The sequence below is a fragment of the Pogoniulus pusillus genome, chromosome 6, assembly GCF_015220805.1.
Source record: "Pogoniulus pusillus isolate bPogPus1 chromosome 6, bPogPus1.pri, whole genome shotgun sequence".
In the NCBI taxonomy this organism is placed as follows: Eukaryota; Metazoa; Chordata; class Aves; order Piciformes; family Lybiidae; genus Pogoniulus; species Pogoniulus pusillus.
Genome location: NC_087269.1, coordinates 33,278,022 through 33,292,512, shown reverse-complemented (window position 1 = coordinate 33,292,512; position 14,491 = coordinate 33,278,022). Strand labels below are relative to the sequence as shown.

General features: G+C 41.6%; 1 protein-coding gene across 2 annotated transcripts in view; it reads right to left on the bottom strand.

The window, feature by feature from the left end:
- BICC1 (BicC family RNA binding protein 1) overlaps positions 1-14,491 on the bottom strand; it is a 128,057-nt gene that overhangs the window by 50,053 nt on the left and 63,513 nt on the right. For both annotated transcript variants that reach the window (XM_064145140.1, XM_064145141.1), the window contains exon 3: positions 9,542-9,611. In XM_064145140.1, coding sequence (XP_064001210.1) covers positions 9,542-9,611 — 70 coding nt within the window. The remainder of the gene's footprint in view (positions 1-9,541; positions 9,612-14,491) is intronic.

Below are 14,491 nucleotides of genomic sequence, written 5' to 3'. Positions count from 1 at the left end.
GGGACAAAGTGAAGTATCTAACAGAAAGCAGAAGCTGAATGCTACATTTCACAGTATCACAGTATTATTAGGATTGGAAGAGACCTCACAGATCATCAAGTCCAACCCTTTACCACAGAGCTCAAGGCTAGACCATGGCACCAAGTGCCACGTCCAATTCTGCCTTGAACAGCTCCAGGGACAGCGACTCCACCACCTCCCCGGGCAGCCCATTCCAGTGCCCAATGACTCTCTCAGGGAAGAACTTTCTCCTCACCTCCAGCCTAAATCTCCCCTGGAGCAGCCTGAGGCTGTGTCCTCTCGTTCTGGTGCTGGCCACCTGAGAGAAGAGAGCAACCTCCCCCTGGCCACAACCACCCCTCAGGTAGTTGTAGACAGCAATAAGGTCACCCCTGAGCCTCCTCTTCTCCAGGCTAAACAATCCCAGCTCCCTCAGCCTCTCCTCATAGGGCTGTGCTCAAGGCCTCTCACCAGCCTCGTCGCCCTTCTCTGGACACGCTCAAGCATCTCAATGTCCCTCCTAAACTGGGGAGCCCAGAACTGAACACAGTACTCAAGGTGTGGTCTAACCAGTGCAGAGTACAGGGGCAGAATGACCTCCCTGCTCCTGCTGACCACACCATTCCTGATGCAGGCCAGGATGCCACCGGCTCTCTTGGCCACCTGGGCACACTGCTGGCTCATGTTCAGGCAGGTATCAATCAGTACCCCCAGATCCCTCTCTGTCTGGCTGCTCTCCAGCCACTCCGACCCAAGGACAGGAAGTCACTGAACATCCTTAAGTTTCAGGAAAACTCCCTGCAAGCAGAGAAGAAACTAACAAATACTGCAAATACCAATGGCATTTTGAGCTGCATCAAAAGAAGTGTGGCCAGCAGGTCAAGAGAAATAATCCTGCCACTTGGCTCTGGTAAGACCTCACCAGGACTACTGTGTCCAGCTACGGGGCCCCTAACAGTAAGGGCATGAACCTGATGGAGTGGGTCCAGAGAAGGACCAATAAAAAGAGCAGGGGGCTAAAGCACCTCTGATATGAGGACAGGCTGAGGGAGCTGGGGTTGTTCAGCATGGAGAAGAGAAAGCTGCAGGAAGGCCCAATAGCAGCCTTCCTAAAGGACGCCTACAAAAAGGCTGCAGGGCAACTGTTTCCAAAGGCCTGGAGCAATAGGACAAACGACAACAGTTTGAAATTGAAGAGGAGACTTAGATAGGATGTTAGGAACAAGTTCTTTGCCATGAGGGTGGTGGAACACTGGAACAAGTTGCCCAAGGAGGTAGTTAAGGCCTCATCCCTGGAGATATTCAAGGTCAGGCTGGAATGGCTCTGAGCAGCCCAATTAGTGAAGGATGTCCCTGCTGACAGCAACGGGTCATTGGAGGTCCCTTCCAAGCCAAAATATTCTATGACTATGTTCAGTGGGCTTTTCCCCTCCCCAGAAAGAGTATGCTCATTCTGAAAGGTAAGGTATTTTTGAAGGGACCAAATGTACATCTATAATCAAGTTAATTCACATTTGGAATTCTCCACTTGACAGTACCTATGGGCAGGAAAGCACACCTGAGCTTAGTTTCTCAAGGACTCCACTACAATAGGAGATGAGGATACACATGCATACATAGTGCACATGTATAACTCAGTGTAAATTGACAAACCTATTGCTAAAAATCTTGGTGGGAACTGTTTGTCATGGCAATATTTTAAGCAAGTTCCACAAAACTGCTTACGTTTTGTTGAAGCCAACTATCTCCTCATTTTACTCGCTTGGCTGCTCTCCTCCAGCATTGCAAAATCCAGGCAGTTTGTTATTTCACGTTCAACTGGACGCTGTTCCGGTAAGCTGAATGACAGCTGCACTCCAATCCAGTTACTCTTACTGCTGCCTCGTTTACCTTGCTCACAGTCTGTTTTGTGATTTTTTGGTAGGAAGTGCCAACACCCTCAGCTCAAGGACTAGGAAGTAATGCTCTGTGTTCCCAGCACTTTAAATCACACATGTGTTTTGACAAAAGGCCAGACATCTGTTAAATGTTTAACAAATTGAAAGGGCTGTCTTCTAAACTGCATATTTGTGATGTTTCTGTGAAGATAGCAGAGATGAGCAAAGCAACGTGTTTGATATCAAGTCACTGGATTAGCACACTAAAGGAATTCTGCATCGATACAGTAATGTCTACCAGCTTTTCTCCAGAATATCCACCAAGGAGAAACCTCAGAATTGTGTCCAAGCTAACTTCCAAGACCAGCATATGTATTACAAGTCCATGCCAGACACCTATAAACACTGAACTGTAATCTTCATCTCCACTTCTTGGTATGTATTTCTTCATTTGGGCCTTCCACCAAGTCTTCCTTATTCCACATCTCATCTTCATCACCAACTTCATCACTAACCCCAGCCCTTACATACATATTGCTTTCAAAATCCTCATTTCTTGAAGACTCCCACTCTAACATTACACTTCCTGCCATTTATTTGTTGAATCACATGTACCTCTGACCAACTGTCTCCAGTCTCTTCATCAGTCTCCCATTTCCTTTCATGTCACTTGCTTTCCCCATTCCACTTGATTAACAGCTTTTTTCCTTTCTTGCAGCTCTCCTCTCATTAATAAGGTATCATTCGCCTCTCCCCCTCACAGTATAGGGGGTACAGGCTGCTAGCAGTCCTCAGCGACTAGGCTCTGTTAAGAGACATTGCCAGATAGCATCTGTCTCACCAGTTAAACTACACCAATTCAGCAGTTCAAATTGCTGCCACACATACAGAAGCAGAGGCTCTAAGAGATCCTGACATGCATTTACCATAAAATCACACTTATTTTGTAACTACTAAAAATCTGTAAGCAGAAAAAAAAACCCACAAGAACACAATTTATGCCCTGGATTTTGTGCTCTTGAGATCTTAATTGCTTTACAGGAAATGATAGTTTTGTTTTATAATCAAGGAATAAAATTACTAGCACTGTTTATACAAAGTTAAGTCTGTACTGATGAAAAACTTAAGATCCTGAAAACCCTGCTGTAGTGATTTTTCAGGTAGTGTCTCCTACTGCTACTACATAAAATTGCATGAGTCAAATTACAGTTTCCAGGGGAAGTCATTAGAGACTTCCTGTCGATGGCTTTGTATGCTTGCACTTGGTCTTTGGCCCAGACTCAGTCTACAAATGTTTGAAACTAAAGCAGTTAAAGTAATAATCAGAATTTCATTTATAAAGTACAGAGATTTATAGAGACAGGATGATATTCACTTACATTTGAATTCTAGACTGTTTGTAGGAGTTGCAGAGGTTTGACGAGAGGAATGCTGGAACCAGCCCTACCCACAAGTGCTGCTGTCAGCAGGAAAGCCTGAAGCATCAGGTGATGCACTGGCTGTCTCTGGGGAAGATTGGTCTTTGCAAGGCAGTTATAGAAATACAGTATTAAGAGACTAGAAAGACTATACAGAAAGTTGTTAGGTAAAGAATACCATATCACTCTTTTGAAGTCTAAAAACGTAGTGTTTTCCCCAACAGTACTGGTGCAAATATAAGATCCTTAAGCGTATCTCTGCTGTGCATGATAATTTCTCCATGCTTTTGAAAGGTGTTTTGGGGTTCTTGTCTCCTCAAGATGGTTTTGTTCCAAAACAAAACAAAACTTTGAATCAAGTTTACCCATCTATGACATTACCACTCACTGACGAACGCTCGAGGCACAACTAGTATGTTTCAATTACCATCCTCAACTAAGCTTGCTGCAAGTTCTTCATATCAAGGTCAAGTATTACTTTGAATCAAAGACTTCTCAACATCCTCTGAAACCTTCTGAACCACTGTAAGTGGGATTGAGTTATACTCCAAGAGAGGATGAGGCTCAGGGGGGACCTCATTGCTGTCTACAACTACCTGAAGGGAGGTTATGGCCAGGTGGGGGTTGGTCTCTTCTGCCAGACAACTACCAATAGAACAAGGGCACACAGTCTCAAGTTGTGCTGGGGGAGGTCTAGGCTGGATGTTAGGAGGAAGTTCTTCCCAGAGAGAGTGATTGGCATTGGAATGGGCTGCCCAGGGAGGTGGTGGAGGCACTGTCCCTGGAGGTCTTCAAGAAAAACCTTGCTGAGGCATTTAGTGCCATGGTCTAGTTGACTGGATAGGGCTGGGTCATAGGTTGGACTGGATGATCTTGGAGGTCTCTTCCAACCTGGTTGATTCTATGACTTGGTCTTTCCAAACACTTCTTCAACTGAAGCCAGGAAAAGGTACATGCTGAAAACCAAAACTAAAACATGCTATGGGCTTCAATGGGTATTTGACACCAAGAGTTCACCTTCTCCTATGAAAAATAGTATGCAGTATGAATAATCCTTTCTCAAAAGAAAAAATTGCTAGTTACTTAACAGAAGAATCATAGAATCAGCATTACAAAGGTCAAATAAAAGGTGCAAAGGAAGTTTTGCCCCATGCACAGGAAGCTGACACAGAATTCCCACACCAACTGTTCTGTTGTCATGGGCACCAACAAGGAAAAGGCATTTAAATACCAATTTTAAAGAAAACCTTTACTGAACTGGTATTGAGTCAGACCTACAACTTTATACCTTGGGAACCAAAATGAAGCATCTCAAGAAAAATCTGCTGATAAAAGAGCACAGGTCTCAATAAACCAGCAGCCCTGGAAGCTCTCCCTGCCAAAGGGTTTGACACCAGGGCATGCCAGGCTGGACGTCTAAGCTGCCTAGCAGGTAGCTATGGAGGCAGAGGGACAGATCTCAAGTATGCAGCAAGACAAGGGTGATAAGACCACAACATCCCTGTTTAACAGCTGTCTCTCCTGATGCCATAGTGGAGTAACTTCAAAAGCTTATTTTAAAGCACTTGTTTTGACCATTGTATAATCAGATGGAGAGCTCCTCTGGAATGAACAGGTGCAGGGTCACCAAGTAATTGCCACTTCCACCTTACTAGACTGGTTATTGATAGGAGACTCTTTCCCTGTGAAGGTAGTGATCCATGCACAATCACAGAAAACCTAAGGTTGGAAAAGACCTTTAAGAATGAGTCCTACTGTAACCCAACTACCATGACCACTAAACCATGTCCTGAAGCGCCACATCTACAGCTTCTTGAGCTCCTCCAGGGATGTGGCTCCATTCCCCTCTCTAGACAGCCTGTTTCAATGCTTTTTCCTGGCGTCAGATCTTAACATCCCCTGGCACAACTGAAACCTATTTCCTCTCATCCTATCATTAGTTACTTGGGAGAAGAGACCAACACCAACCTCACTCCAGTCTCCTTTGAGGTAGATGTAGAGAGCAGTAAGATCTCCCCTTAGGCTTCTCTTCTCTGGACTAAATAATCCTAGCTCCCTCAACCACTCCTCGTACACCATGCCCTCCAAAACCCTCACCAGCCTCATTGCTCTTCCCTGGACACCTATACAACATACCATTATATACTCAGGCTGTAAGGGTCACAGTCTTGTAGATGCCAAACTGCTGAAAACAGAGTCTAAGGGTTTTCAACATAAGGAGCTGTAGAAGACAAAGTAGTGTATAGCCTAAACCATTAGATAATCTATCTGTGTTTGGGTAAACTCAGACTTGGACAGATTCTTGAGGAACATTTCAGATCACATAACTTCACTCCACAAACATGCCAGCCTCTGCAGTACACCAAGCCACCTGCTACTTAAACAAAGATCTACCAGTATGCACTGAAATCTTTTTAGTACTCCAGTGATCCCAGTGACAATTCCAAGTGGAGAGCACTGTTCCATTTCTCTACACTTTTATCAGACACTTTTCCCTGTGCTCTCCACTGCTGACTCATTAGGTTTGTGGCTTTGCACAGGGATGTTTTCAGTTGGGCTTTTTGGGGTCTTGTGGTTAGAAGCTTTTTTTGCAGTGTGAGGGTTTTGTTAGTCTGTTTTGGCTTTTGCTTGTACTTTTTTTTGTTTATTGTGGGGTTTCTGTTTACTGCTTTTTGTTGTGGTGTTCTTTTGCAGGGAGTGGAATGAAGAGGGAGAATTCAGAAACCTCCAAACGTATTTGAAGAGGTTACAATGCTGTTTATAGCTCACACAACTGCAGTAGAGCAATGCTACACAGAGTTACTAACTCCTCCATTTTCACTGATGTTTCATCATCAATTACTGGGTTTGAATGTGACCACTGACATCTCTTAATACATTGGACTAAACAGCAGATGTAAGTAATGTGAGGTGTAATCCATAGCTTTTTTTCAGTGAAACACATGGCATTTTTTCCTCAGGAAAGGCAGTTTCTCCTTTCCACAAATACAGGATGCAGAGCAGTTCCAATACTGAGTAACAGTCAGGCATGCATTTGTTTTAAGAAATTAATATCATCACAGAATGTTAGGAGTTGGAAAGGACACAAAAGATCAAGTCCAACCTCCCTGACAGAGCAGGATCACCTACAGTAGGTCACACAGGACTGCATCCAGGTGGGTTCTCTCTCCACAGGACATATGTAAATTATCAAGTGTCTGCTCCTGAGACACTAAAAATTAGCAAGTACAATGCTGAACTAGTCATATGTTAACCAGTTCTCCATGTATGATATTTGTCTCTGAAAGATTCACCATCAAAAAGCAGTTTTGAATCTTGGTAAAAACTTAGTTGACAAACTAAATTGACAGAACTGAGTAATTCTAAAGCATAAGAAATGAGCTGGAAAGTATAAAACCAGATCAAAGATAAGAAACCCTATGATCAAAGAATAAGTAACTCAGCATTATATTTACATGCATTCATAAAGTTGCTTAGCCTGACTTCCACATCTCCTCTCTCCCTTCATTCTTCCTTTTGATGTGTAAACTACCACAAAACAGAAGGAAACAACCGAACGTTGACTTAAAGGTCTGAAGTAATGGAGTACATATCTTTGGCCTTAATCTCACCATGTAGTGACATTTCTGTTTTAAGAAAAAAATTAAGTCTCTAGCTTCACAATTCCTTTTGGACAAGCAAAGCTCTTCCCTTGTGTCTCAAGAAAATTCAAACACATGGGAGCAATGTTTTTCTGATTTGGTTTGGTACAGTTAGTTGCTTCGAATATAGAATTACAGCTGCTAACTCTGTTTTGCATATGGTCCCAGCAGCTGAAGACACTGCTTGCAAGACAGTTTGCAAAAGAAGTTTATGAGAAGTGTGAAACCAAATCAATGTCAGTAGTTCTGGCGGCAAGTTATTGCTGCCTTCCTTCTTACAGCTTCAGTACCAGCAAGTTTTCTCCCCTCCTGCCATTCTAACATAGGAGTTTGGCTTGCCTCTGAGATACACTAATGAAACGTGCATGTAGTTTTTTTTATAACAAAAACTAGCTTATTAAAAAAGAGTTACTGAAACCTGATTTTGGGGACACGAGATGAAAGTGTGAATTAAAATCAGCTTAAAATAAATATAAAGAACCAGATACACAAATGGCATTTGGGGGAGAAATCTGCGAACGACCAAAGGGCACAACATACCACTTACAGAATGTGAAGCTTCTGACACTGCATGCAAATTATAGAGGAAAAATAGATGAAAAATCTGCTATTGCTTGATTGATTGGACAGTTTTAAGACTCAGCTTGACAGAGAGCTGGGCCACCTCATTTAAACTACACTATTACCTAGAACGTTTGGACTAGATGATCCTTGGGGTTCCTTCCAATCAGGCATTCTATGATTAGAGTGGGTAGTATGGCTGGGGTACAAGACTGTCCACCTCACTCACTGAACAGCTGTTTATCATGCACTCTGTTCCCAACTCAGAGGAGGAAATACACAATGTCCCGAGTTCAAATCCTCAGAAAACTAGCCAGTTCTTTGTTGCAGACTCTCCTCTCAATCACAGAATGCCATTAAGCGAAGCTAGAGTACGTCAAACACTTAGAATATTCTCCCTATATAAACAGCTGCTGGAGCTGCAAATGGGAAGTTACAGAATTGCAAACAACTGATACCAAGAGTAAACAAAACATGTAAGTGACATTCTTTCACAAAGAATAGGAACCTCTAGCTTCAGGCCTTCTTTGTACATGTATTGTAATTTACTGGCTTAGGTGTCCATATACAGAGCTTCCCAGACCAAAGCTAGCCAGAGAGTAAAAATCTTAACTATACAGTTTACCTGTAGTCCACAGGCATTTGAAACATTCTTTGGTAGTACAGCATACTACTAAAATGTCTAATTTGCAGCCCATCACTATCTAAAGTTTCCTTCTGCAGAAAGATTTTTCAGGATAATCATTCCCACTGCAGATGCACTCTGTATGCCCAGCTGCATTATGTGCTCCCTCTCCTCAGTTTTATTATCAGCTCATAAGTTTTAGCTGTTATTTCCCCTGCTATTCAAATTAATTCAATATATGTAGAGTGCTTCATCACAAAAAATATTTTCTTGTCTTTGAGATCACTAATAAATAGCTGAAATGAATCTACATATAAAACTGCATCTCTAAATACCAATCCAGAATCCCAGCCAGACACCTCAAACTCTCTCTCATGGTTTTTCATCCACGCTTTTCATCTTTAGAACTCGGCTCATTTAAATTTGAAAGAAACTAAGAGCGCAGGAACTGGTTTATTCCTTCTTCTCTCCCCTCAAAAGAGAAATCTAACTCAGTTTCCTGAGGAGCTTCAGCTGCGTATCAATTGATTGCACCTCAGACAGAAAGCATGCAGAACAGCACAAATGGAGCACAGGTTTGCTCAGAGACTTTGTCGCTCACATCACTGGAAATGTATGAATATATACAAACAAATGACACATGCATTTTTTCCAGTCTGAATTCATGCCTCACTTCTCCCCTTCAGTGAGATTTTTCCACGCAAGTGGAAGAAAAACAAAAAAACATTCATACTTCAATATCCTATAGGAAAGTAATTTAGAGACCAAATCTTACTTAACAGCATAAAAGTGTTATTAATCCTGCACCTTTCTAGGGAGCCTGCATCTCCACCTGTACGTGCTAAACAAAATACAGATCATTTGAACTCCACTTCCTTCTTTCAAATATCTATCCACCTGAACAGAAGTACATGCAAACCTAGGTGTTCAAAACAACTCTCCATTTCATTTTTCCTGCAGAAGAGGAATTAAATATTACTTCAATCACAGCAGCGACTCCTCAAGAACAGAGCTACAAGGCTCATCTCAAAATGCAACAGCTGGCCACTCAAAAGAAACATCTCTACTTAGGTTTCTTAAAGAAGCCAAAAAGGCTAATTTACAACATTGCCAGAAAAACTGAGTTTGGCTGCTGTAAAATAAACTGTTTAGATTAGAAGAACAATTATACAAAAGCACACATGCTGAGGACAGCAAATACAGGAGTACTGATAAAAATACCCACACAATATGCAAGCTACTTCAAATACATTCATAGAACTGAGAACTTCAATGGGAAATTCTTATCGCAACAATACACTGAGAACACTTCTGGTGCCCAGTACTGATACAGTGACTCCACAGACAGAATTGTTTATTCTGTGGCTTTACTATTCTCTAGGAGCTAATCCCATCCCATGAATAATTTTTAAAAAATACCTTTTTTGGATTTTGCTCCAATCTTCAACTTCGATGGCCAAGCAATTTGTGTATTTGTTTCTTCCATAATCTGTTAAAAACAAAGCATTTATGAAGAATTCTGGTTTTATTCTTCTCCTACAGACCCAAAAGTTCATTCTTGGCAAAGATCACATTTATAATTTTAAAATGTGTTGACTACTATTACTTATAAATAGCATAAATCATTAACTACTGCTCCTGAGAATTGTTGTTGTCTGGCAATAGCTGGAGCTGAGATCTGGTCATGCAAAAGCAGTCCAAAAGATGCTCAGCAGTTTCCATGAAGATCAGATGATCACTATTAGCTACATCATGCTCTAGGTCCAGCTGAGATGGAATTCCAAAGCTCTGCAATTAAGTACTTCTTTAGTTACCTTAAAATGGGTTTCTAAACAAAGCTTATTGAATTGAAATCAAGTGCTTTTGCATCTCTAACTCAGGATACCTCTGCTTCCTCAGGTTGGAGGTTTTTGTCTCACCTTTCCCTGCAAACAGCTTTTCATTTTAAGTCTACTCAGATTTTAAAATAGTAATAATAAAAAAAAAACTCTTCTTGGGTTAGCAGTGGGAGAGACTTGGCAGCATTGCTCACAAAGCAGTGTGTAACCTATCTGTAAATGCCCAACTAGACAACAGGGAAGAATCCTGTACACACTTGGAAATCCAGTGAGTCGCTCTTTGACACACAGACACTTTCTATTGCTGCCTTTGTTCTATTGAGTGAGCCATAAGCATACAACGATGGAATTCAATACTAGAACAGACTTACAGTGCAACACTAACATTCAGTGATAATAAGGGGAAAAAAAATGGGTAACAGCAAACACTTGGTATATATGAACTGAAACCAGGTTCTCAGAAATGCTGAACATGTTTACTGAGCCTGAAAAACTTCTCTTTTACATTGCTATCTCATCAACATGTATGATGAGACCATATTTCTCATCACACTTGATTATGGTAAGATTCTTTCACCTTTGAGGACCTAAGGGAATGAGAAAAACCTGCACACATTAGTCCATCATGAGCAGGCTGTAGGATAAGAAAATGTATCTATTGAATATGATGAAATGCTGAATCAAATGAAGCAATTTTAATGGATATGTTGATTACTGAAGGCCCGGATGAATTTGCAGCTGGAATAAATTGTTCAGTTGTGTTCACACACAGGTAAGATTTTATAAAGCAACAGGCTCAACTGTCCCATCTCCATTGAAAATGTCAGTACCTAATTATAGAAGAGGTTAAGAGCAATCCTCTTCTCAGATTGACTAATAATTAGAATGGATGCTAAAATGCAGAACAAGTTTGCCACAAAGGGACCTTGAAGTCATTTAAATCCAAGCTCATTCTCATGGCAGGGAGAAGTGCCAAAGTTTGATCAGGTTGTTCAGGGCCTCGTCCATGAAGTTCTCATTCTCCTGAAAGAAATAGATTCCAGATTCCATAGGCTCTTGGCACACTTTGACACCAGTGCATGGTCACCTTCACTAAGACACATGATTCCTCCACTGCTAAAACTTCAGCTCTTCTTACTGTGCTCTCTTAGGAGAAACTTAACTCAAGTCCCATCTTCTAACCACCCGCAGTGTAGCTTAAGACTGATGTTCTTTTCCATCATCTCTCCCATGCTGAACAAACCCTGCTCTCAGCTTCTTGGTGTATGTACTGCTCCATGCCCTTGATCAACCTGACAGCCATCCACTATCATCACATCTCCCTGTAAGGATCTTTCTTGGGGGACAGAACTGGACAAAATACTCCACATTCAGCTTCTCAGTAACTGAGCAGACAGGAAAAACTATTCGCCTTGATCTGCTGGGTCATACTACTTTAGATACTGTGTCTACATATAAATACGCAGGTGGGTAGTTGACTACTAAGGAGATTTAATGCATATCATGGCAATAAACTCTCAAGTGGTCAGTGTAAACTAGAAAAATCCTTAAATCAGAATAACTGATAGAACCTTTGAATGCTGTAAAAGGGAAAGTGATTGAAAAGCTCACTCCTCCTTTTCAGATGGCAACTTTCAAAGTCTGAATTAGTATTCTTTATACAGGACAAAATAATCTCCTCAGGAGGACTGAAAAAAATAGTTGTGTTCTTCTGACTGTTAATATGAATGAGAATTACAATACACAATGAGTGGACATAGCAACAGTGGGACAAATTCAGCAAATCAATGCATTTTAGTACTTCTAGTCAGCTGCAACATCCATAGGCAATAATAACAAAAACCCCAATTAGCAAGGTGAATTTCAAGAGGAAGAATAAATGCATTTAAAAAAACAGCTGCTACAACAACAGTAAATTTCCCACAATAGTTTAATTCAGAACTTGTCTAACAGCTCTTAATTCTTATTTTCTACATCCACATCTCCAGGATATCATCAAAACTTCCAGATTAGCACATCACATGGAAAACCTAAAAGTGTCAGCCAGATTTCATTATGAAGTATTTTTGGTTTCAGCAACTATTGGATATCAAGTTACAGCTGAAGTTAGACATTTCCAGGAGGGTAAAATTCTACCAGCAACAGAATACTTCATGATTTTCCATCTCAGATATGGAAAAAAAATTCCTATTTAAGGAATTCACTTGTGTCTGAGAAGACTTTGAGCTCTAATTGTTCTGTATTGTGCACCAGGCAAAGAAATACACAGACAATAGGAAAGCATTAGCTGAAAGAAGGAAGATGCTGAAACAAAGAACAGCGCAGGACTGAGTTAAAGATCTAACATGAAAGGAACCACAATAGAGGAGATAGAAGAGCAAATGAATTCCATTCAAGACAAGAGTTACATCCCTGAAGCCCGTTACCCTTCTCAAAGTTTGGAGACTCCTGCCTTGAAAGAAATTAAACCCTCTTCCTTCCTCATGCTAAAGCAGAGCAAAAGGGAAGGCCATCACTTCAGACATGCACACTAGCTGGAGACACATGAGACAGATGCATATGGAGAGCTTCAAAGGAGAGCTTAGAATTGCCAGCCACTGAGATCTGGCCAACTAATAGCCTTAAGCTCATTGGAGAATGCAATGCTAAAAATGACTGCATTAGACCAAAGCGCTGACTCTCTTTGTTCATTGAAGAATCAAGTTTATCTCCTGTCTTCAGCAGTTAGGCAAAGAAAAAAAAAAGGTCTGGATACATTTAAATGAAATGCATTTGCTGAGGTATAAAAATGCTCAGAGTATGTGCTGGCTTTCAACTCCAAGCATTAAATTTTATAATAAATTCCAAACTGATTGCAATAACAATCCCTTCCAGTTTTGAAAACCACTTGATATAAAAGAGAGGGGGAAAAAAAAGTTTCTTGCTGCGGCATTTTTTCACTAGTGAAAATAACTTATCTTGCCTGTAAAACAACTTGAGATCTTTAACTGCCTAAAAGAAGTTTTGCAATGGTGGATAGAAGGATGGCCATGAGCCAGCAGTGTGCTCTTGTGGAAAGGAAAGCCAATGCCATTCTGGGGTGTATTGAAGGTGTGGTTAGTAGGTCAAAAGAGGTGGTTCTTCTCTACTCTGCCCTGGTGAGGCCTCATGTGGAGTATCATGTCCAGTTCTGGGCCCCCAGCTCAAGAAGGACAGGGAGCTGCTTGAAAGAGTCCAGCACAGAGCCACAAAAACAATTAAGGAAGTTGAACATCTTCCTTATGAGGAGAGATTGAGGGAGCTGGGGCTTTTTAGCTTGGAGAAGAGACAACTAAGGGGTGACCTCACTAATGTTTATAAATATATAAGGGGTGAGTGTCAGGAGGACAGAGCCAGCCTCTCCTCAGTGGTGCCCAGTGTCAGGACAAAGGGCAGTGGGTGGAAGCTGGGGCATAGAAGGTTCCATGTGAACCTGAGGAAGATTTTTTTTCACTGTGAAGATGACAGAGCACTGGAACCAGCTGCCCATGGAAGTTAAGGAGTCTTCCTCTCTGGAGATATTCAAGAACTGTCTGGACGCACTCCAGTGTGATCTGCTGTAGGTGGTCCTGCTCTGGCAGGGGGGCAGGACCAGATGACCTTTTGAGGTCCCTTCCAGCCCCTGACATTCTATGATTCTATGGGAAGTAACTTCAGGTTTTGTTTTTGAGAAATCATGGCTCTGCCATGAGCTTTAATGAAGAGTTCAAATTATACTGCTTGCTTCATTTATTATATCATGTATCTATTGTATTTAGTGAAATAAGCATCACAAGGCTCTAGAAAACAGCATGAGTTTTTTCCTATAGTAGTAAAACATGAAGGTATAGATGTCATCAAAAAGTGTGCAATAGTGAGACTCTGCACAGCATAAATCACAAAAACACTGAATCATTAAGGCTGGAAAACACCTTTAAGATCAAGTCCTACTGTAACCCAATTACCATAACCACTAAACCATATCCTGAGGTGCCAGTTCTACAGCTTCCTTAACACCTCCAGGGATGGCAGTTCCACCACCTCTCTGGGCAACCGCTCACCACTCTCTCTCAAGGAAGAGGTCCAACATATGACTCCCCCAGTACAACTTAAACTTATTTCCTCTCATTCTATCACTAGTTACTTGGGAGAAGAGACCAGCAGCAGCTTCACTCCAACCTCTTTTCACATATTTGTAGAGAGCAGTAAGATCTCACCTTAATCTTCTCCAGACTAAACAACCCCATCTCCCTTACCTGCTCCTCATATGCCATGCCCTCCAAACCCTCCACCAGTCTCACTGCTCTTCTCTGGATATGCTCCAAGACCTCAATGTCTTTCGTATCCTGTGATGCCCAGAACTGAACACAGTACTCAAGCTACAGCCTCACCAGGCTTGAGTACAGGAGTGCAATCACTTCTCTATTTGTGCTGGACACACTGGATTTGATACAAACCAGGATGCAGTTGGCCTTCTTGGCCACCTAGGCACACTGCTGGCTCTTATGTTCAGCTGTTGGTCTGCCAGCACTCC